A 22,852-nucleotide genomic window follows, 5' to 3' on the forward strand; every position below is an offset into this window, starting at 1 on the left:
AGATAAGCAGAAAGCCCATTAAGTTATTTTCACTTGTGATGCTATCTGTACTGCACGTGTGCCTTCCTGTAATCCCCTAATTTTATTTCCCGTGTACATAGTGCCTTTATTGGTGTTGACCCACAGAGCTTCCTTGAGAGCTATCTAATTTTATTTATCTCATAAACACAGGAGACATAGATGGGGTTCAGAGATGTTTTTGTTGTCCGATGTTCCGTAGGAAGGTTGTGGCACAGATCACCCAGAACCTAGATTTCCTGTTTGTGTTTCTGGCACAAGATCTATCTTCTCAGTGACACTTTAATTTAGATTATGAGTAATTTTCAATGTAGAGAAGAGCAAACTGTATTTTTCCTGTGTGTATTTCCTGTTATTTTTCTCTGTATCACTGCCACTCTATCTCAAAGTGAGAAGAAATAGTGTGATATATTAAAAAAAAAAAAAGCATTTTATTTATGTTATAATTGTTTCTTATATATATATATATATAATCTCTTCTCCAACATTTTATAGTATTTGTAATGGAGATAGGATGAGAACCTCCTTCCTTGCTTGCTTCCTTCTTCCTTCCCTCTCTCCCTCCCCTCTTCCCTCATTCCTTCTTTCCCTCCCCCTTCCACAAAACAGAAAGCATTAGCACCTGGGAATATTTCAACATAGGCAAATACAAGTCATGAATTCAAGGCAATCTCCTCTACCCTCATCTGTTTTATTTGCAGACCTGTCAGAGTTGATTGCTCATTTTTTGCAATGGTGATTGGAATTTCCTCTTAAGGGTCACAAAGGAGCTGTTCATGAAAAAAGCATTTCACCACCGTGAAAACCATCAGAAAATGCAGCAGAGTCAGTCACTTTTAGATTAAACGATACATAAAAACAAAACAAACCAAAAAAAAAATCAGAACTGAAATCCAAAATTGCGAACTCAGTTTCAGTATTCAAATGCAGTTATTTTGCAAGGAAAAGAAACTCTCTCAGAAGAACTTTTTTGCAAAGCTGCTCAGCATTTCCTCTTTATTTAGCCAACGTTTAGTTACACTGCAAAACTGACTTAACTCTGTAAGGAGAAATGCAGCTATTTCAAATATTACACTGAGGATGAAACGCTCGTTAACAGTAACACTACCTGCTATTGCTTCATAAGCAGAAGGTTATATATTTGCCCTTAGAGAAAAATCATTTCAGAACCAAGCCAAGGTAACCCCATGTGTTAAATAAACAGATCAAACCAAACCTTAATTGGGCTCTGAGTCCCAAAATAGGAAAAAATATCAAAGTTAAGCTAAATAAATTAAACATAAAAAAACACATTTCATTTATTGACTAGTATTTTGTCAGGTCCTCTGCAGAGTCATCCATTCTGAGAAGCTTAGCATGCAGATGAGAAGTAAGGAGGGGGGAAGTAGGCAGCTGAGCCACAGTGGGAGAGGCAATCAGAAGTTAATTCAGGATGTGTTCTGCTAATATTGATGAAGATTTAAAAGAGAACTCATTAAACGGTACACGTAGATCCAGGCCCTGGTGTGATTCTAACTTCAGATCTCACGCGCCCCACTGAAATCAATACGGCTTGCTTCAGAAAGCCAAGGAAGCATTGTGCTCCCCCAGCTTTTTTAGGGAATTTTGGTTGGGGTGCAGCGTGAGGCAGCGGGCAGACACCCCAGTTTGCCATCTCTGTAGTGCCTGAAGAATAAAACATAGACAACAGCAGTATAGAATTACCAAATATGGGGCTGGTGACCAAGACAGCACAATGCAATGTCTTTCCTTCTTCTGCTTAGTTTTTATAAGAGTATCTCAAAAGGATTGCACCATTTTCCGGTCTTCTGTATTAACAGTGAATGTCAGCAGCATTACAAAATACACCCGCAGCCTTGTTCTCTATTTCCATGACATCAGTAGAAACTCGGCTCTGCTGGTATCCTGCTGGCTGCCTCTGGAAGAATGGATCAAGGACAAAGCTCCTGTTTACTTTGGGAGCTTAGAAAGAAATCGAGCAGACTTTGCTGCTTCAAGAACTGGGCTACTTATGGGTAATATTCCATGAACTGATTCCCAGTGCACAGCTGCTTCAGTGGCTCTCCGAAGTGTACACAATATTCAGCACTGCAAGATAAGGACCGGGTCCTAGATACTGCTTCCCTGGGAAGAGAGAGAGGGCAGAAATAGAGAAGTGCTGCAAGTGGGGATGAGTCTGATTGCTCTGGGGACAGGTGGTGCCTCCTGCCCTGTCTTGGGAGCTGCTGTATCCCACGCAGCTGGGCTGCTTCCTTATGTGTGTACCCAGATGTGATCTGTCTTTCCTGGGTCCCAGAATAAGCACATTTGGAAGCAGAACGTTGCTACTTGAGCAGTCGGAGGAGCCTGCAGCCTTAGGAGCCATCACTGTTGTCTAAGACCAGAATAAGCCTGGCATCACCCACTTCACCAAATCAATCACTCAGTGATGTACACGTGACATATTCTAAACAAAAACCCAAAGAAACAGGTCAACTGGTCGGTACTGAACCAAGCTCAGCAAATACAAAAGTCTTTGGTTTTGTGATGGGAGGGCTGTCCACAGAAGAAGTCACAGCGGGATGTGCTCTGTGGCCACTACTAGGGACGTCCTGCAAGAAGGAAGCTGGTTGGCTTTCCCCATAGCCTGAGCAAGATGTGGATCACTGGGAGCTTTGTATTTGCACTTAAAGAGCAACTGGAAGTCAAGGTGGAAGCCAAGGAGCTGCAGGCAGTGCTTGTTAGTGGTGCATCTTTGCATCTGGTGAGAATAAAGACCCGTGCAAGGATTCTCTTCCACCTTTTCTGCTACACTGGGCAGATTTTGTAGTTACTGCATGTAAGATAAGCAGATGAGTTGTGCAGGGTTTTGAATGTTATGGTACTATTGGTGTTCACTATAACGGTGTTCTAGACCCTGATAGGTGCAAGATGGTACATTTTTGCTGACTGTAGTAACAAAACTTCTTGCACAATAGCTGCTGCTGCGTGTAGCAATGGAGAAGGATAATACAAATTCGCTGGCAAAGTGTGCTTCCTTCTTGGAAATACTCTGCTCAACCCATACACAGAGGCCACTTTTGTTCTAGCTTTTAGTCCTTTTAGTCCACTTAGTCCTGCCGTAAAGCCACTTTACAGTAAAAGCAGTGCAAATGGAGGGTCGGTGTTAGCGAAACCGGCGTCAGTTTTGAACATTACGCTCAGTTCGTAGTAAGAGCGGCCATGGGCGCTGTGCCAACCTCACCCAGACTGACCAGAGACACCTGACGGCGAACACTAAAATGCATCTTTGCTACCTTTCACCATCCCACTTCTCATTTAAAAGTCAGCAAAGAGATCACATTAGCCCAGCACGCAGCCCACAGGTCTCGTTTTGGCAGTCCATCCCAGAAACGAGAGAGCGGGGGGGGGGGGAACTGGATAGATCTTTCAGGTCCCTTCCAACCAGTGCCACTCTATGGTGCTACTCTCCGATCGGCCGTGTCCTCCGCGCCCGGTCCTCGCTCCGCGGGCTGAAAGCCACCCGCCTCGAGGCAGCAGCGCCGTGCAAAGCAAGGGACACAAGGCAGGCTCTTTGTTCCGCCTCAGTCAGGACCGCGAGGTTGTAAACAGAGCTCTGACATCTCGCTCCCAGCGGCAGCGGCCGGCTGGCTTACTGGTGTTACTCTAACGCAGGGCGTCGTAACGGGCGGCGGGGCAGCCCGCAGGGAGGGCGCTGCGAGAGGTGCCCCTCCGCCGGTTCCCTCTCCCCGCGGACGCTGAAAGCCCAGCGGCTGCACCCCACGCCCATCCCACGCTATTCCCCGGTGTGAGCATCGGCAGCCGAGGCGGCGGCAAGGCACGGCACGGCACGGCGCGGCGCGGCACGCCTTCCACCCGGCGCGCTGCCGGGGCTCGCCGCGCCCGCGGGGCGCCCGGGCTGCGGACGCTCGGGACCCACGGCCCGACACCTTGGCAGGGGCCGCACCCGCGGCCGGCGCCCGCTTGAGGCGAGGCAGCGGCAGCGGCAGCGGCAGCGAGGCCCGGCGCCACGCCTCGCCCCCTCCGCGGCCCCGTCCCGGCCCCCCGCAGCCCGGCGGCGGGGCCGCCTCCCGCCCCTCGTCCGCGGCGCGGCGAGGCGAGGCGGGCCGGGCGGGGGAGCGGCGGCGCGCGGCGGCGAGGTGCCTGAGCAGCCCTCCCGGAGGAGCCCGGCCCACCTCTCCTCCCGCACAGGCACCCCCTCCTCCCCGCCCCGAACGAGGAACTGCCCGCCCGCGCGCAGCCCGGCCGCGGCGGAGGAGGGAGCGGCGGCGGCGGCAGAGGCGGCGGCGCCCGGCCCCCGGGCGCAGCATGGCGCAGCGGCGCCCGCCGCCCGCCGCCACCTAAGGCGCCCCGCGGCGCCGAGCGGAGCCCGCGCCCATGGCGGCGCCGCCCGCGCTCAGCTGGGCGCTGCCCCTCCTGGCGGCGCTGGCGGGCGCCGGCGGCCACCGCTCCTTCGAGCTGCCGGGGGCCCCCATCGACAACATCGAGGTGAGCGGCCGCTTCGTGCTGGTGGCGGGCGGCGGATGCCTCTACGAGGTGCGGTCCGACCTTTCGCGGTCTCGCCGCGTGGTGCCGCCGGGCGGGCCGGGCTGCCGGGAGCCCTCGGGCGTGCGGAGCAAGCTGCTGCTGCTCACCCACGCCGAGGCCGGAGTCGACGGACAGCTGCTGGCCGGCTGGACGCAGGGGCAGGGCAGCTGCGAGGTGTGGCGGCTGCCGGACTACCGCCTGGTCCTCAACCGCACGGAGGTGGTCAGCTGCCTGCCCCGCGGCTCCACGGCCGGAGTGGTCTTCCGGCAGGCGGACGACTGGTACCTGGCGGTGGCGGCCACCTACTCCAACGGCGAGCGATGGCCCCCCGCGGGCTGCGAGCCGTCGGAGTCGAGCCAGACGGCGGCGATTACCGTGCGCCCCGTAAAGACCCTGGAGCCTCGCGGAGAGTGGGACATCATCAAGTACAACAAGGAGCCTTTGCATTTCGTGGACGCGCTGTGGTGGGGTGGCCGCCTCTTCTTTCCCTACTACCGGCTGAAGGCCGAGCTGGACAGGGACCCGGAGCTGCCGAGCATGGTGGTCATGCATCAGCCGCATCGCTCCGAGCACAGCTTTGACCTCCAAGGCCAAGTGTATCTGGACTGTGGTTGCAGGAGCCTCCTCATCTCCTCCAGCCTCGTCCGCCAAGGAGAGCGGGGCTGGTGGGTGGGCGTCTTCCGCCACAACCACGGTGACAGGGCCTGGGACTCCACCGCCGTCTGCGTCTTCGGGATGGAGGAGCTGCGGGAGCCAACCTGTGTGTACAGCACACACTTCTACGCGGGGACCAACTGCGTAAGTCTGGGCATCGTTTCGCTAATCTTTCGTCCCTCGTGCCATTGCTTTGTTGTGGTGCTGGTGTGCGTGATACACGGAGTTTCCCTGGCAGACAGACCCAAAGGCGCGTGGAGTTCAGGGGAGCCGCAGAGCTGGGCCGGGCTCTGAGCGTCAGCACGTTCTCCATCAGCCCTATGGGCCCGTGCAGCTCTTCCTGTTCCTCGGGAGGTGGTCCCTGAATGGATCCTGGAGTGTGCTTCCCGTCTGTGTCTTGGGAAAGACGTGTCTGAGGGAGCACCCGAGGGCATCCTGGGTCACGCCCCGCTCTCGGGTTTTGCGCTCCGTGCACCCTTTTCTGCCAAGGATCATTCATCCTTCATTGTGTTTTCCACAGAGCATCTCCTACCTCATTCTGTGCATTCACATCTCATGTCATTGCAGCTACATCAGGAATGAAAAAAAGCCCATCAAGCTGACTCCTGTGCACTGGGCTGTGCGCGTTGCTCTGCCCGCTGCTCACGAGTTATTTATGCTTGCTTGTTCAGCGATGGGTGTTCCGCAGCCCTGCCATGACCGGCCGTGTTCAGGAGGGCTGGCAGCCCCCAGCCGTGCGGCATCAGGCAGCGATAGCCATAGATCTTTGTTGTTGCAATGGTTACATTTTCACAGGCAACCGTATCCCTTGGAGATCCCCTGGTCACCCACTTCTGCAACATGTTTCTGAGCTCTTTCATCCCTGGTTGTAGGTGGGGAGGGAGGCAGGGCTGCCTGCTTCACCGCAGCTTCTGCAGCCGGTCAAGAAATGGGGGAAAAAAGAAATTCAGAAGGCTAAAAATGTCATTTGGGACTAACAGGTGCTATTGTAACGCCCATGCATGCTTTCAAGTCACCCTCAGAAATCTTTTCAGAGTTGTGGTAAAAGGAGCAGTGCTGAAAAGTCATGACCTTTTGCAGCTTCCCCTGTGTCCGTGGGGTCTGCAGCTTCACCCCTGGCTCCTTGCTCTCTTGTGGCAGGAGTTTGCTGGAAACTCCTTGAAGTGTTTTCCCATCTCTCCTTGGCGACAAAATCCAGCCCACAGCAGAGCAGAGTGCTGAGAGTCTCCCAGATAAAAACTACCTGAGGGCACACGCGATTCAGTCTGCTCATTTCCCTGCTGAATTGCAAAACCACGGCCAGGGTTAGAGGATGCAGTTATGAACAAGAACCTCATATGTGGATGAAATAACGGTGCTGAAGTACATAGTGAAACTGTCACAACAGTGCCAGAGCCAGATTGTTGGTACCCAGTGCCAGTGTGTAATTTACTGCACGGTGGTGATACTCTCACAAGGCAAACCTGCTGAATGAATGCAAAGCCCTGTCCTCCTCCCAAAACATCTGCCTGCTAGTTGCATTTGTAGCTGTATTCCTTATTTCTATTTACTTATGGGATTTCTTCACAAGGTTCTTTCTGAGCCTGCAAAAGCAGAAAGAGAAACTTTCCTGGGCTGCAGATACTTGATAAACACTTTTCCAAGCCCCACAGTAGGAATTCTGGAAGAGTCACTGGGAGTTCACAGAGTAAGGTGATGCATGTCAGGTGAAGCCGGTGTCTGTCTGACCTGTGTCTCTCTCTCTGTTGCATCCAAGCAGCTGAACACAATGAGCAACCCACATCTTAAGGGATTCATGGAATCACAGAATGGCCTGGGTTGAAAAGGACCACAACGATCATATAGTTTCATCCCCCCTGCTATGTGCAGGGTCACCAACCACCAGACCAGGCTGCCCACAGCCACATCCAGCCTGGCCTTGAAGGCTTCCAGGGATGGGGCATCCACAGCCTCCTTGGGCAACCTGTTCCAGTGTGTCACCACCCTCTGTGTGAAAAGCTTCTTCCTAATATCTAACCTAAACCTCCCCTGTCTCAGTTTAAAACCATTCCCCCCTTGTCCTGCCACCATCCACCCTCATAAACAGCCATTCCCTTTCCTGTTTGTACATTCCCTTCAAGTACCGGAAGGCCACAATGAAGTCTCCCCGGAGCCTTCTCTTCTCCAAGCTAAACAAGCCCAGTTCCCTCAACCTTTCTTCTTAGGAGAGGTGTTCCAGCCCTCTGATCATCTCAGTGGCCCTCCTCTGGACTGTTCCAAGAGGACTGATTCAGATCAGACTGCTATTACTCCAAAGTTACTGTCCCAAAAGGTCTATCTTCCTCCTGGGAGCTTAGGTTATATTTGGTCACCATGCTGAAGAATCTCAACATTAAAAACGATCGAAGTGGTTATTTGCTTAACACTACATCCCTGACTCCACCGAGATCATTAATCGTGGTGTTTTGGCACAACAGTAAATACAGTTTACCACGGATGGGAAGATGGTATTTTAATACTTTGTGAGATAGCGGGACACCAGAGTGTTGTGTAATACTATGACCTGTAACATTACGTGACTAATTATATTCCCTATTTAAGCTAATGATATGTGCTCTTAGTTTATAAACACAGAAATAAAAGCATCTAGTTCAGCTTTAGTATGTTTTTTATAGTAGAGAAGGTTAGGCGAGGCCGATGCAGAGTAATTTTGGAGATGACAGGCCCATATGCTGCTGCTTCTGGATTGTTTTAGCCCGGATCCTTCTACCGTCTCTCACCAAATCATGAGTCCTTACAAAGCAGAACATACCCTTCTCTGACTCAGAAGCGTGCAGAGCTCATTGCTGGCAGGCAGACAACGTGCAGCACGGTATGCAGAAACGTGTGTGCCACAGCTGGCAAGGGATCTGGCCAGAAAGGAGTGCCTTGTAGCACAGAGTGCCAAGAGCACGTTTTAGAGGGTGCGTAGAAATAGCAGCAAGCATCAGTGTTTCCCTGCGCCCTAAGTCCAGTCTTTTACAGACGGTGTTTATACTGAGCAGATGAATGTGTTGTGATGTTATGATTGCCTGGAATGCAAGACCTGCATGGTGTTTGTGACTGGTGGACCTTGTCCAACACAAGCCTTGAAGATGTCATGTCTGTAGGGTGCTGCATGTCGAAGTCATCTTTGCCAGGTGCGCTTGAGTTGTAGAGGTGAGACAGGATGTGATGAGGCATGTGTGCACGAACAGGTCCTGACAGTTTGTGGAGGAACTGCAAATACAATTTATTCACTACAGAAATGAGGCTTATGGTAAGAGTATATGTTAAGGATTAGTGGCAGTTTGATTTCCTTCTGATTCTGTTATATTCTTCACATTTCTGTAACGACTATGATTACTGTTAGGCAAGACATTTTACTTGTCACACAGCTGCTTGTGCTTGCACTGTGTTGGCACTGTGACTCTCAATAGTACACTCAGGGCTTACCAGAGGTATCTGTGCCCCTGGATTCCTTGCTCTGTGGTATCTGTGCTCATGAATTTCCTGCCCTGCTATTGCTGCGTGTTCCACTGTGAGCTTATTCCTATAAGGTACCAAGCTTTCTGGCCCTAGCCCAGTAAAGCACTTAAGGGCATATTTAACATTAGACATATAAGTACTTCCATCATCTTCAGGGCAGATGCCCACGCATTTAAAGTTAAGCGTGAACTTGAGTACTTCACTGGATTGGAGCCAAATTGCCTGCCGTCCTGTAGGATCTCATTGTAGGTGTGTAATCTCTTTGGTCTCGCATCAGTACTTAGGCCAGTGCTGACATTTGCAGTAAGGTTTAATGCTGGATTTCAGTCTGTCATTCAGAATGAGTAATTTTTAAAATCCTTGCTTAGTAGCTTTATCAAAAAGTATGTGACTGCTAAAAACCCTTTGGAATCTCTGCTCATAAGGAGAAGCTGAATTTGCTTTCATTTCAGTAGTATGCAAAAAGCATTTTGTCATAGTTGGCAATATTTGTTCTGGAGGTATACAATGCTGTATTCCAGAGACATGATCCGTAACCAGCAAGAGGCAGCAGAACTTGTGACACTTGGAAAACCTGCTGCAGTTCTGTATTTATCTTGTTTTCCTCTGATCCATACGTCTCTTCATTCTGTGTATACTGTTGAGCTGTAGGTGCTAACGGACTTGATCGCTTGAACTACATGTATGTAAGCACAATGTTTTCAGGATTTCTGTAGTTGCTAAATCTGAATTAGCCAGATCTTTTTCTCAGCTTATTTACAGAAACTTGACTGAGCACTAACAAACTTTTTCAGTGATTACCGTTATAAAATAGAAGATTCTTAGCCAGGACGTATGAGGCATACTGGAATCTGTCACAGATTTCTTCCAGTAGTTTGTGAGCTTTTAGAAAGCCATTCCTTCTGTTCTGTGGCTGACCGGGAGCTACTAGAATATCAGATCTCTCCCAGAGGTCCCAGGACCTGGTGGATCACAGATAAGCAGATGCATTGGAAAAGTGTTCAAATGAGAGAACGACAGCAGAAGAGAGTTGTAGGAAATTACCTACCCACAATGAGAAATCTGGAAATGAGGTTTGCAGTTGAAAAATTTGCATGGGAAATACAAGGCTTTACAATATTTGAGGGAGAAAAATCGTAAAGAAAGGCAAAGTGGCTGTGATAGCTACTAAATGATAGCTCTGTTGAATTCTCATCTGCTCTTTGGTACAAGTAGATACATAACAGCCTGTTCACTGATTCTGCATTATTCAGTGGATGATAAACATGTGAATTGATATATGCTACGTAGTTTGTCAAGCTTACTTTAGAGTCTTGGGACAAATATAAGCCGGTAGAAGCTTGACTGAAATCAGGTTTTGGAGTCAACAGTTGCATCAGTTTAATCATGGCCATTAATTTTCAGAAATTACATTTGAATTTGTGCAGTAACTCACTCCAAAATGATTAATGATCTTTTATTTAAGGAGAGATTTACAGACTTCTAAACATCATTTGATATCTAAATTGACGCTGCAATTAATTTTCCAGTAGTAAAATCGCCTCCCATGTATTTCACCTGATGTTTGACAGACTTCTCGAATTAACATTTCTAGAGTTAATATTTCCGTCCAATTACAATGAATTTTCAATTTCAGTGTCTATATTTGGTGTTGGAAATAAGTCACATGAGAGCTGTGAGTTCTCACAATATCCGTAAGAAGTAGAAATGCTTTTACTCATCTGGCTTCCCCAGATGTTCTTAATGGAAACTTTTGAGAGCCTGGGGGCTCGAGCAGAGGATTTTCTTCCTTGCAACCACAGTCATTCAGGTTGAAAAGAGCATTGTAGGAGGTCTCCCTTCAGCCTCCTGCGTGCAGCGGGGTGAGCTCCGAGGTCAGACAGGGTTGCTCTGGGCTTTGTTCTATTGGATCTCAAAACCTTCATGGACGGAAACTTCATAACCTCTCTGAGCAACCTATTCTGCTTAATTGATCCCATCGTGATTTTATTTAAGTGTCATGCCCACTTGAAACATCCCCTTTTTCAGTCTGTGGACAGAACAGAAGCTCTTCTTGTTGCCCATAACATCTCTTGCCATTTTCAACACAGAGTGAACATTGACTTTGCTAGCTAGCCCATCTCCTGCTATATCTGCTTGTTTTCCTGAATTTTGTGCTTGAAGCAGGTTGTCCTGAAGTCCCTGCCCTTCAAAGCTGCCTCCTGGGGGATCCCACTAACCACTTCCCTGGAAGTGCAGGATCTGTACACTGTTGTTCTTTCCTCACTGCCCTCAAGATGCTGAACTCAGTGATTTCATAAATACTACGGAGAGGACTGCTATCTCCAGTCAGTTCTTCCTTGTTTGTGAGTAGCAAATCCAGGACAGCGTAGCATCACCTTTCACTGATCCTGTAGAACTGATGAGACCTGGACTCCTCCCTTCTCCAGAGCTCTGTAGTCCTCATTTTCTCTAGGCAGTATCTTAGATGTCCATGTGGGTGTGCAACACTGGATGGTAGTCCAAGGGATGGAACATCATTGGCAGTCTCTCTGCAAGAAACCTAAGAAAAGAAACCTGTCTTAGCAGCATGACTGTTTAACAGATGTGTGCCTTCATCTCTCACAGAAGGGAATCTCCAGCCACTGTCACCCACCACTTCCTCTTGCTCTCTCTGTTACTGTTCATTTCAAGCCCAGTTTCTTTCCAAGCCTTCCTTAATAGAGCTTGATCTCCCTCCTCATTGGTTGTTAGGGCACTTTACTGATCCTGTAAATTTAGATCTGCGGGCAGAGGAGGAGCATTTCTTCTGCTGCAAGAAGCTTCTAGCATCCCACGTCTCAGGAGCCTCAATCAGCCTTTTCCTCAAGTCTAGCCACCGAGCGTCCCTCCTGCCTTGCATTGTGAAGGTCGGGATCTTGTGTCTATAGGGTCTCTGTTTGGACCCTTATTTCCTATTGTCCTCCCTGATGTTCTGCAATCTGCTCACCTGGGATGGTTTGTTCTCCTAGCATTGCTACGCAGTACACAAATTAAAAAAAAAACTGATGGAAATCAAATTTTGGAATAGATCAACTCCTCATTCCTTAGCCATAACAAGGGCTCACAGCATGCACCTATATATAAGTTTGCTACCCACTGATGCCATAAAAATCAATGGAAAAGGTTGAAGGGTGTTCCCAGAATGAGGTCCCAGGAGATGTCTCCCACTGGGAAAGACATTTATGTGTTGTGGCAGTGTTGACTGTTGCTGTACAGAGTTCACAAATTTTGTGTCCTTTTGGATAGTTGCTTCCATTTGTTGAATTCTCAAACCCTTACTTTTTACTTTTCGGCCAACTGCAATGTGTTGAGTGCTGATTGAGCTAAAATGCTGCCCTTCCCTTTGAGGTGTGAGAATCAAGAGGAAATTGAGACAGAAAGACAAGTGTGAATATGGTTGCTGCAGCTGGAATCATATGGAGAGAAATCTGAAAATGAGATGCAAAATATGGAATGAATAAAAATAACTTTAATGCCAATAACCAAACAGCAAAGAAAGCTCGATTTTAAAGGCAAAATGTAAATTTATTCAGGAAATCTGTAGGCTTACCTATGACTGTGAAGATTCTGGGGAACAATAGATTACAATAGAAGAGTGCAACTGAAGAATTAAGAATAAAACAGAACATTCTATAGCAGTATTTATTGTCTTCTTGTTTGCATTTCTTGTTTCTGTATGAGCCTGGAAGTGTTACAGGATAGATGATTGTGGAGATGAATGGCTCTTCAAGTATAAAAGAAGTTTAGACCGTAAATGTGTTTTAGGGCTGGGTTTAGCTGTGAAAGAGAAAAGCTTGGGAAGGCCCTACAGTGCTGTAACCCCATTAGTTACACTGGAAGAAGTAAAAGGGCTTGTTAAAAAAATAAATGCACGTGGAAAAGGGATGACAGAAGGGTGAAAGCAGCAGCTGCACCCTGGAGGGAATGGGCAAGCTGGAGAAATAGGTTGCAAAAGAGAGAAGGCAATTTTTGTTGTGATTGCCCACCATCTAAATTCCTCCTCTTCTTATCTATATTAGCTCAATGTCGCGTTGACCCTCCCTCTAGCAAGCGGAGTGAGGGGAGGAGGCTTCCACACTTGTCAGTACTGGTTCCTCAGTCAGATGAGGAGGATGCACTGATATGACACTAGTTATTTTACTTGTATGTGGGTCAAAATAAAATCTGGCAGCAAAGCTTTTCAGAGACTGGGTGAGTCCTCCCCTCTTCTGTGATCCTATTGTACAGAGTCTGCAGGAAACCTGGGGTGGTTTGTCTTCCTAGCACTGCTATACAGAGCACTGAGAGAAAAAAAATCCTGGTTCTCTTGGTAATCAAAGGCTGGAACACTTCATCTCCTCACTCCTTGGTCTGAGCGAGGGCTCATTGTGTGCACCAGTGCTAGAGTTTGTTACCCTGTGATGCATGCAATCACTTTTACTTCCCCATATATAAAAGAGACCTCTGTGATACTGGAATCTTATGCCAAAGTGGGTTTTACTGAAATTCTGTGCCAGTACATGGCAGTTCCTATGTTTTCTGTCTGCTGCATGGAAAAAAAAAAGAAGAAAAAAAAAAGATCTTTCAATATGAAAGTTAATCAAGTCTTCTTTTATTCCAAATGGCTGTTCTTGCAAGCTAATTAAAATAATTCAGATGACTGAAAAAGATTTTAATTGACTTAAGATTGCAGTTCAGAAAAAAATGTATTTCTGTGTGGAAAGGCTTTTGGGTTCAGCCAGCATTCAGGCATGCAGGAGTTGGATTCAGCTGTTACCATGTTATAGATTTGTTTCTTTTTTATTTGTTGTTGTTGAAAAAAAGTCTTTTGTTGACTTCATCAGTTTGAGAAATGCCTTCATCTTTCTGCAAAATGTGGATTTTAATAGTCCATTCTTACACTTTGCCTCATGCATTAATGCAAAGTAGGTTCTTGCACTCAAGGTGTTCCTGGAGGTTTAGGAACCTGCCCTTGAGGCCGAGATTCTGGGCATTTTAAACTGACTTATGGGACTTATATTCTCAAAGGCTTGGTCCTGCCTGAGATCTTCCCCCAGCCTCTCACACAGAAGGGACTTTCTTTCAACACTTGGCTTTCTGCAGTGAAGGTAGTAGATCAGGGTTATTTGGTATGGTTTTTTGTTGTTTTTTTTCTTCCACAAGATGTAGGGATTTTCTACACCATGTTTTCTTTCATGAGCTCCTTACATGCATTTGTCTCTAAACTTCATCCCACTTGGAAAGAGAATTGTAGGTAACATTTGATTTTGAAGTTTGTGCAAGTACATTTATGTCCTCCCTGACATGAACTTTATGCTGCTTTATATCATTTTTATCTTCATGTAGTATGCAAGTCTCAACTTCCTTTTAGTGTAAAGCAGGAAACCGTACCGGGGAGGATGAAGGTCTACATTTTCTGGCAAGAGAAAAGAGTCTGAGTGTTTGAAGTACATCCTTTCTCCTGAATATTTGCGTATCTTTTCATGTGGTTGCTAAGTGTATCTGTAGCCCTTATGATAGGTGCTGTCAGGTGATGGAAAAAAATGGTTGCATTGAGAAGTACTGGCAGTCCAGAATAGTTTCAGAGCATTATGTCCCAAAGAAGATAAATTATATTGAAAACTAATGTGCAGCTTTTAGGCCAAGTCTGTGTCCCACTGAGATCAGTGGTTTAGCTGCAGTAGATGTATTCTCTATTGTGGATGTGACCAATTGCCATGTATATAAAAAAGGAGTTTCATGTGCCATTTGCAGTGATGTGTTGCTCTGAAGTACTGCCAGGATAAAAATGTTACCCACGCTATTTCCAATAGATGAGTTTTCTGAGAATCTTTCCAGGGATTCTTCTTTTTATAAACATTCTGTAGTACAGGTGAATAACTTTGTAATGATTTTCTCTTATATCTGATTTTCAGAAGGTACAATCAATCAAGAAATCACCCACCTTGATTCACTCTGGATTAGTGGCTGTTTATGGCACAGTTGTTTTAAATCAGATCGTTCTCTTTCTGGGAACAGATGATGGACAGTTACTGAAGGTAAGTAGAGCATGGGAATTCCTCCCTTCTGCATCGACTACTACTGTGTTCCTAGGAAATAAGTGTTTCCTATGGTTTAGGCACTGCATTATGAGCAGATATACCACCTGGAATCTCTATCGCTTTTTTGTTTGTTTATGAAGTAATTGTTGTATTGCTACTTGAAGAACAAGATAACTTTCAAAAGCAATTATGTATCCTGCTTAAAGCGCAGGGAAACATTTCATTAATCTGTTAATGCCCTTGGTAATCAATTTATGGACTGTGGAGTTCTCAGTTACTCTGTCTTTTGTTTATTTCCCTGTTTTGATTTTCTGTTAAGTGAGGTAATAAACATCTGCCTCCTCTGGTCGCTCCAGCCTATGTTCACTCCTGTCTGACTGCTGGGGCCCAGCCCAATGCCTGGGGACCCAAGGGTCTCTGCCCAGACTGGGATGTGGCTGCTGCTTTCCCCTTTCCTGGTCCAACCATCAGCAAAGCTGAGTACGTATCCCAGAGACACACAGGCATTCCCAGAGACAGGACACTGACATGACCAGTAATAGGAAGCATGGAGTCATGGAATATCCTGAGTTGGAAGGGACCCATAAGGATCATTGAGTTCAAATCCTGGCTCCACACAGGACCACCCAAAAGTTAGATAATTTGTCTGAGATGGTTGTCCAGACGATTCTTGAATTCTGGCAAGCTTGGTGCCATGGTCACAGCCCTGGGGAGTCTGTTTCAGTGCCCACTACCCTCTGGTGAAGAACCTGTTCCTAACCCCCAGCTGCCCCTCCCCTGACACAGCTCCATGCCGTTCCCTCGGGCCCTGTCACTGTCACAGAGAACAGAGCTCAGCTCTGCCCCTCCGCTCCCTGTGAGGAGCTGCAGCCACCGTGAGGCCTCCCCTCAGCTGCTCTGCTCTGGGCTGAGCAAACCTCTCTGCCTCCTCTACACTTCATAAGTCTTCACCTCCAGACCCTTCATCATCTTTGTAACACTCTGTTGGACACTCTCTAATAGTTTTATGGCCCTTTTCTTCTGTGGTGTCCAAAACTGCACACAGTACTCAAGGTGAGGCCACACCAGCAGAGAGTAGATGCCATGCTAGCAATGCCATGCTTGATGTACCCCAGGATACAGTTTGCCTTTCTGGCTGCCCAAGCACATGATTCACATAAAATGCCAACACACAGAGCCAAGACTCCACACACCTCTCTGGGAGAGACAGAAGTTCACTGGTGCAAGCACACACAGCACACTCCAGGTTCACAGGCACATATGTATTTACGAATCCTTCACGTACCGGTACAGTCCCCATGTCTGCCCAGCACCCTGTCTGGACCCCAGGCCCTGGACCTGCTTCTTGGTTTGCCTGCTTGCTGGCTAGTCCAGCTTGAAATTCATGGTTTCCTCAAGTACCAGCGCAGCCCCTGGACCTGCCCTGGATTGCAGGCCCTGGACCCACTTCGCAGGTTGCCTGTTTGTCAGCTGGTTCAGCTTGAAATTTTCAGGTTTATACACACACACATCCCTTGCAGACCAGACCAGGGAATCCATGCACACTCGCCCTGCCTCGGCAGCCAGCACCAGGCACATGGGCTGTGACCCACAGCCCCCATTCAACTGTTGCACCCACCTCATCACACCAGTCCCCCCCAGCAGCTGGTTTGGGAACACACAGTGTTCCTGCCCCATGGCATACGTGTAAGAGTATAAATATGCAGAGACAGTGTTAAGGAAACGATGAGAAAAATGTGAGAAGATAGGGTGGGCTGCAGTGATTAGGCACAGGACCTGGCCAAACAAGTGTACTGGTGGTCTCAGTTTTACCCATGATCGGCCCCTTTCTTCCCTTTTCTACTCTTTCCTACCTATTCCCCTATTTATCCCTCTTGCTCCCCTTCCTCTGCGCAGCCCCATGGGTTTGCAAAGCTCTGTGGTTTCTGCTCTTTCCCAGTCCAGGGCCCCCTGGTTTACATCCTCTGTGTAGTATACACATTTTATAGCCCCTGACTGAGAGGTTTGTGTCTTGTGGTTGTCTCTGAGCTTAGAAGTCCTCCATCAGATAACCCAGCTGAATGATAATAATGGAGAAGGTCCTTGACCTTGTACCCTTAAAGGAGCATACATTCTCCTTCTGAATGCCTCTACATTTTCCAGTGGAAATACTCAATATTGGTAGATTTGAGGAGCACTGGAAGGCAGCACATTTATTGGTTTGTTAGCCTGTGTCATGTGAATAGCTGTCCATTAGAAAATTCAAGGCCCATTTTGCCTTGGTTTCTGAATAATTGACCTAGCTTGCTTAAATCAGTCACACAGAAGTGAAAGTCATCTTATCTCACTCTCAAACTTCTTAAAACATCTTTTATGCTCTAATTTCTTCTGAGTTTTGCTAAAATGTGCATTTCCTGTCTATGTTGCAAAGGATGGCTCTAAATTTATGGGTGTTCTTGTTTCTGTTTTTGGTTTTGGTTTTTTGTTTTTGTTTTTGTTTTTTTGCTTTTTTGCAGGCAGTTGAAAAGGAGTATAATAGCTTGAAAAGCTTTTGTCCATTTGATAAAGCTGTGCTTTTGATATTGAAAAATAAAATTAAAGTCTTTCATGTCTCCTTAGCACAGCAAAGACAGTGAACATGACCCTATTTAGTCATGTTTATGGAAAAAAAGCTTGTATTTGTGTTAGTGTGCTTATTAACTTGCAAACTAAAGTTTCTGTGGTCTCTGATTCTCTTGAATTCAGTGATTCTCTTCAAAGAGTGGCAGAAAACTACAGTTGGGCAAAATATGATGGAACACCACCTTATATGTATACTCAAAAAAGCCACAAAGAAAATTCTGTTGAAGACAGTTGCCAATTACTAGCATAGAACCACATTTACATTTTGGGTGCCTAGATGTTCATTTTTCTTTCAGATGAATAGTACTCTTCTCCACTCACAGAAGTACTTAACACAATATGACTCTGAGATATAGGTGTCTCTTCCACATTCAGTTTCTGCACCAATCGTGAACATACTCGATGAGCAGGATGTTTCATACACTAGAGCAGTGGCAGGTTCGGTGCAAAATTTGTCTGCTATGTATGTTGTAGAAATTCTGTTCTGATGGTCTTTTCCTCTTTCTTTCTGCAGCATGAGAGCAGTACATGAACTGTATCAGGGCATAGTAAATCGTCTCAGAGACTCTGCTGTTGTTAGTGAAAGAAGAGAAATTAGGTTTTGGGTTAAAATACAAACACATCGATAAGAGGGTTTGTGAACAATTTCCTTTCATGTGTTTTAGGCTATTCTTAATGAGGATATGAAATCTAACTGCCCAGAGATTTTGTATGAAATTGAGGAAGAAACCTCTATTTTTCCCAAACTTCGACTTGATCCAGTAGATAGTAACTACATCTATCTGTCCTCTGCCAACAAGGTAAGCACAGCACTAAAAAAATAAATAAATTCAAGTAAACTGCTGCTTTAAGGACTTCTGCCATTTATAGATGAAGTATCAGTTTGGGTCAGTCAGAGTCCAAACTGTAACATCCAAACTGCAGTTACCAGCTTTATGCTTAAGATTGGGTTATGCTCTCTAAGTTTTGGTTGCACTTCTGCAGAGCTCAGAAGAGCTTCTGTTTCCATGGTGCTGCCCACTCTAGCTCTGATCCGGCAAGGCCCTTAATCCCTTGATTATTTTATGTCATTCAGTCAAGAGAGTCAATTTTTTTCTTTTTTTCTTTTTCCTGGAGTCTGGCATTATACAGAATCAAGCCTGAAGGTAGCACACAAAGCTAGATTCTTTGGAGACAGTTCCTCTGAAGTAGTAATCCAGGTACTGGTAGGCCAGAGCTTGTTATTCAATCGGGGATTTTCTGATGAGGAGAAATCTCTTAATTTGAGAGGTAGCTTTGAATTTTTAGTCCTGCTGAAGTCAGTAATGCAGTTGTCATCATCTTCAGGTAGGCCTAGTCTTAACAAATGCGTGAACAGACAAACAAACAAACAAAAGAACAACTCCACAATTAGAATTGATTAACATAGTGAGGCTGAGCAATCCTGTAAGCTTCTGCACATGGGTACCCACTTCAGAGCCTCATCCCAAGCCACGAGCAGCTCCCAGTAGCCTGTGCAGTCATTACAGCACGTCCTGCAGCAGGGCCGCTGACAATTAACTCAGCAAACTCCATTATCTCACCAATAGTTGGGAAAATGTCAGGAAAAACATAAGGGCCATCTGAGCAGGATGGGATTTTACCCCAGCACGTGGCTACTTTATTTACAGTAAGATCACTTCTCCAGCAGTGAACATAAATGTTAGCCTGCCGTCTGAGGGAGTGGGTAAGTTGGTGGGAGAACTCCTGACTGATACAAACCATACATATCACATGCGCAGAAACTTTCAAAATTTCAGTCCAAAATATATGTAAATATTCAAGGGAAAGGCTTCCATTTTCTTTGGCACTGGTAAAAGAACAACTTGTTAAAGAGGAACAACAGGTTTTAGGAGTACATTCTTCTCTAGTCATCTCCTGTAGCTTAATAAGACATCTACGCTGTCTTTTTTTTTTACTTGCTAGTTGTCTAAGATGTTGGCTAGTTTCTGAGCATACTATCTCACACACCTTCAGGTAAATTGAATTTTACAATTTGTGGTCGGAAAAAAGTAAATCCCTGTATTCATACCTGCTACATATTCTTGTTTCTGTTCACGAAACATAGGAACTTACAAATCTGTAAACAAATGGTTTGAATCAAAAATATTTTTCTTATTAATATTATTAATTAACATTGTTATTAATGACATTATTGTATTTGTAAACAGCTTTCTCTTTTTCTTTTTCCTTTCCTTTTCTGAAAATGGCTGACTAGGATATTCAAGCTGAATGTACAAGTATAGATACATACAATATAGCCACAATTATCTATATTTGCTTATTGAAATAGCATTTGCTTGCATGCATGCTGAGTAGTTGCATGCGCTTGTTCCAGTGTGCACATGCAGTTACCTGACATGTTGATGTAAACACAGAAGCATTTTGTTTTGCGCATGCATTTTTGAATGCACCTTCATCAATCATTTAAAAATTTCAGTTTTGATGAGAGGAAAACTATGCTGCTAAGCAGAGCATTGTTCATAAAATGAACCTCCTTTCTATTGTTGCCTATTACTCACTATGCTAATCAGACTTTCCTGCATTACTCTGTCCATGCTGGCCTTTGAGTAGTAGAACCAAATTGTCGTTGTCAGAGGAGTTTCACCATCTGATGGCAAAATGCAGCGTGTGTAAAATAGGCCGCATATTTCTATCCAAAGGTCTTCTGGCAGAGGGGAGTCCATAAGGAAACTTCTCTGAAGGGATCGTGCTTGACTGATGTCAGAATTTTTATGGTAACCCTCAATTTCCTTGCTCCTGGAGGCTATTTTAATTCGGTGTATTATTGCATTCTTTGGTTTTAGGTGAGAAGAATACCAGTTGCAAATTGTGGTAGATATGTTTCCGAGCAAGAATGCTTATCTGCAAAGGATCCCTACTGTGGGTGGTGTTCTTTGAATCAAAGGTATTTTCTGGTGTTTTAGCCTTGCATATAAAAGCAATGCATTATTACTCAGTGTACATTTTTACAGGCTTGGGGGTATTCAGCATCAAAATTCTATCTACTGAATTTTTATGAAATCAGTCATTGCCATAAATGTGAGACGCTTTATTGTTATGTGAAAAGGATCTCTGCACCTTTTAAAGCATGTGGTGGCCCTCAGATCTTTGAGTTCTACTCCTAAAATGTATGTTAAGCTAAAAAGAAGAAATGTTCTGGTTTTAGAACACATTTTCTCTTGCCTCTTGCATACGAGAACAGGGAAAGAGTGCTCAGTTGCCTTCAGTATTCATAGTCCTTTGGAATCACTGCCTTTCATTTAGGCTAGAGGAGAATTAGTTTCTAAATGCTTAATCCTTGCATTTGAGTGATTAGTTTTGCTTCTTCCTTTGAATCAAGTTGGAAAGCTACTGCATGTCTTTGGCCTGGATTTAAGGAGCTCCTGAGTCTTCCAGCCTAGTCCTGACAGCTGCAAGAAATCATATCGTGTAAACCTGCCCTCACCAAGCTCCATCTTAAACTTACATAGGCCTTTTGTTCTCTCTGGTTTGGCTGTGTGACTCTCTAAGAGTTTCATTTTTCTCCTGGTTAAAATCTCTCAGCTCGTTTTCATCACACATGTATTGGTGGTCAGGTTATACTTGCCTGTTCTGCTGCCCACATTGTTTTGGCTTCAGTAGGTTTTCTTCGTCCCTCACATTTATCTTCTCACTGTTTTTGTGAAAACAGTTCCCTTCTTCACTTTCATTTTGCTGTACTGAAACAGCTAACTTCACTAAGCTCCTTTCATATAAGACACTGCTTTCTTTATCTCTGTTGAAGTTCACCCTCTGTGAAGTTTTTGTGCATCCTTTTCAAATAAGGATGGCACAAGCTATCAAACTATTCCACAGGAGATTTCAACTGTACATTGCTCAGTGGTCCTCAATCCCTCCCAGTCTGTCCAGGAAGCACCTTACTTAGTGTGTCCTGGGATCACAAATGTCTTTTTCATGACTGCATCACATTGATGGGCCACATTCATCCATGATCAAATAAAGCCCCCAGGCCCTTCTCTTTCTCTGTTTTCTTTCCAGCTGATGAGTTTCCAGTCTATAGCACATATGGGTTGTGAGATTCTTATTGCTGTAGGTACATATTCTTGTACTTCATGCTTCGAAATGTCATCCCATTTCAAAGTTACCCAAGTTTTTCTGTGTGATAGTCTCACCCTACTCTGCAAGGTAATGTTCCTGATATCATCAGATGCTATCAGTATAGAACTTGTTTTTATACCAGTTCATCGCTGGTTAAAACATTAAAGAAAACTGATGATGAGATTGTTTTACCACGTTACCATGGTTTTGCTGAAGATCTGCTCCTTTTGTATTTCTAAAGGTGGTGATCAGAAGAGAGTAGGTGTTTATTCTGTAGTGTTTGGGTGTTTTTTTTTTTTTTCCAAAATCTCTTTCTCTCTTTTGCTACCTTGTTAGACTGTGTAAATTACAGTGTTAAGCTTTCCAGGCTTCTGGTTATCTTATAAAGATAACAGTTATCAGTTCTCCTTATGAGGAAAATCGCCATAAGTTTCCACCTAATGGAAGGAGAAATAATTTGAAGAAAAAATGGATTACTGTCATATGATTCCTCTTCAACACCTACATATTTTCTTCACTGTTAGCACTTAGCATCATTAAATACCTGTTTTTTTTTGGAGAGAGCTCTGATTTTATCAATGTCCATCCATGTCTGCTAATCTATGTCCTACTCTATTTCTGTTCTGTTTTACATAGGGACAAATATATGCATATTCCCCTTTTCCCTTAAAATCATTCAAAACAATGTCATAGAACAGTGTGATTTCTCTTAATGCATTTTTTAGATGAACCGCATTAATCCAAAGTATGTTACAATTATTCCAGTAGAAGGCACTGATGTTTTACATGTATTTTCAATATGGAAATAACACAGTACGTCTATGTGTGCCTGAAATTTGATCCTGAAGTTTATGGGGGTATTGAAAGCAGAAAGTGCCCCTTTGTCTCCCATGGAAGTCTTTAAGAGTCCTTCTCCCTAAATTTGGTCTCTTCTCTCAGTTAATTAATTAACCCCACCCTTTGCTTTGTGTCTTGTCTTGCTGCTATGGCTAATTCTCTTCTATGTTGTATAGGGGCTGGTCCAGTCTGCCTTTCCAGGAAAAATAGAGTCCAGAATCTTTCAGCTACCTTTGCTGCATTCATATTTTTACTTTCTGAATTCTTATGTTATTTTTCAGAACCATATTTACATTCATTACAGTGTGCTTGCAAGCAGTATATGTTGTCTCAAAATAGGGATGCAACAAAAGAGTTTTACCCTTAAGTGAGTGGAATTCATGTTACTCTTGACTTCTATGAGGCAATTGGCAGAGTTTGTGGTGAGAGACATCAGATCCTCTACTTCCCCGTATAGCTGTTTCCTATGAAATGACCATTCTCCATTGCACATTGTTTGAATGTTAAAGATCATCTTTTAGAGCATAAAAGACAAATTTTCCCTGACATGAAGACAAGTACAGCCCTTGGTAATAAGTGATAGCACATTT

The 22,852-nt window shown here is 45.2% G+C and overlaps 2 protein-coding genes across 2 annotated transcripts in view; one reads left to right on the top strand and one right to left on the bottom strand.

The window, feature by feature from the left end:
- Positions 1 to 984: 984 nt before the first annotated feature.
- Positions 985 to 4,469, bottom strand: LOC121109170 (myosin heavy chain IB-like). Its single transcript, XM_040671945.2, has one exon. The coding sequence runs from the start codon at positions 4,326 to 4,328 to the stop codon at positions 3,582 to 3,584; it is 747 nt and encodes a 248-aa protein (XP_040527879.1). The 5' UTR covers positions 4,329 to 4,469; the 3' UTR covers positions 985 to 3,581.
- The window catches only part of PLXNC1 (plexin C1), a 69,616-nt gene continuing 50,994 nt past the window's right edge, over positions 4,231 to 22,852 (top strand). The window contains exons 1-4 of the mRNA XM_015284072.4: positions 4,231 to 5,343; positions 14,601 to 14,723; positions 17,993 to 18,127; positions 20,153 to 20,253. Coding sequence (XP_015139558.2) covers positions 4,396 to 5,343; positions 14,601 to 14,723; positions 17,993 to 18,127; positions 20,153 to 20,253 — 1,307 coding nt within the window. The 5' untranslated portion in view covers positions 4,231 to 4,395. The remainder of the gene's footprint in view (positions 5,344 to 14,600; positions 14,724 to 17,992; positions 18,128 to 20,152; positions 20,254 to 22,852) is intronic.

This window comes from Gallus gallus, chromosome 1 (genome assembly GCF_016699485.2).
Source record: "Gallus gallus isolate bGalGal1 chromosome 1, bGalGal1.mat.broiler.GRCg7b, whole genome shotgun sequence".
Taxonomy (NCBI): domain Eukaryota; kingdom Metazoa; phylum Chordata; class Aves; order Galliformes; family Phasianidae; genus Gallus; species Gallus gallus.

Bases quoted from the DNA above. Each gene is read 5' to 3' on its own strand.
- LOC121109170 (XM_040671945.2), bottom strand. From the start codon at position 4,328: ATGCTGCGCCCGGGGGCCGGGCGCCGCCGCCTCTGCCGCCGCCGCCGC.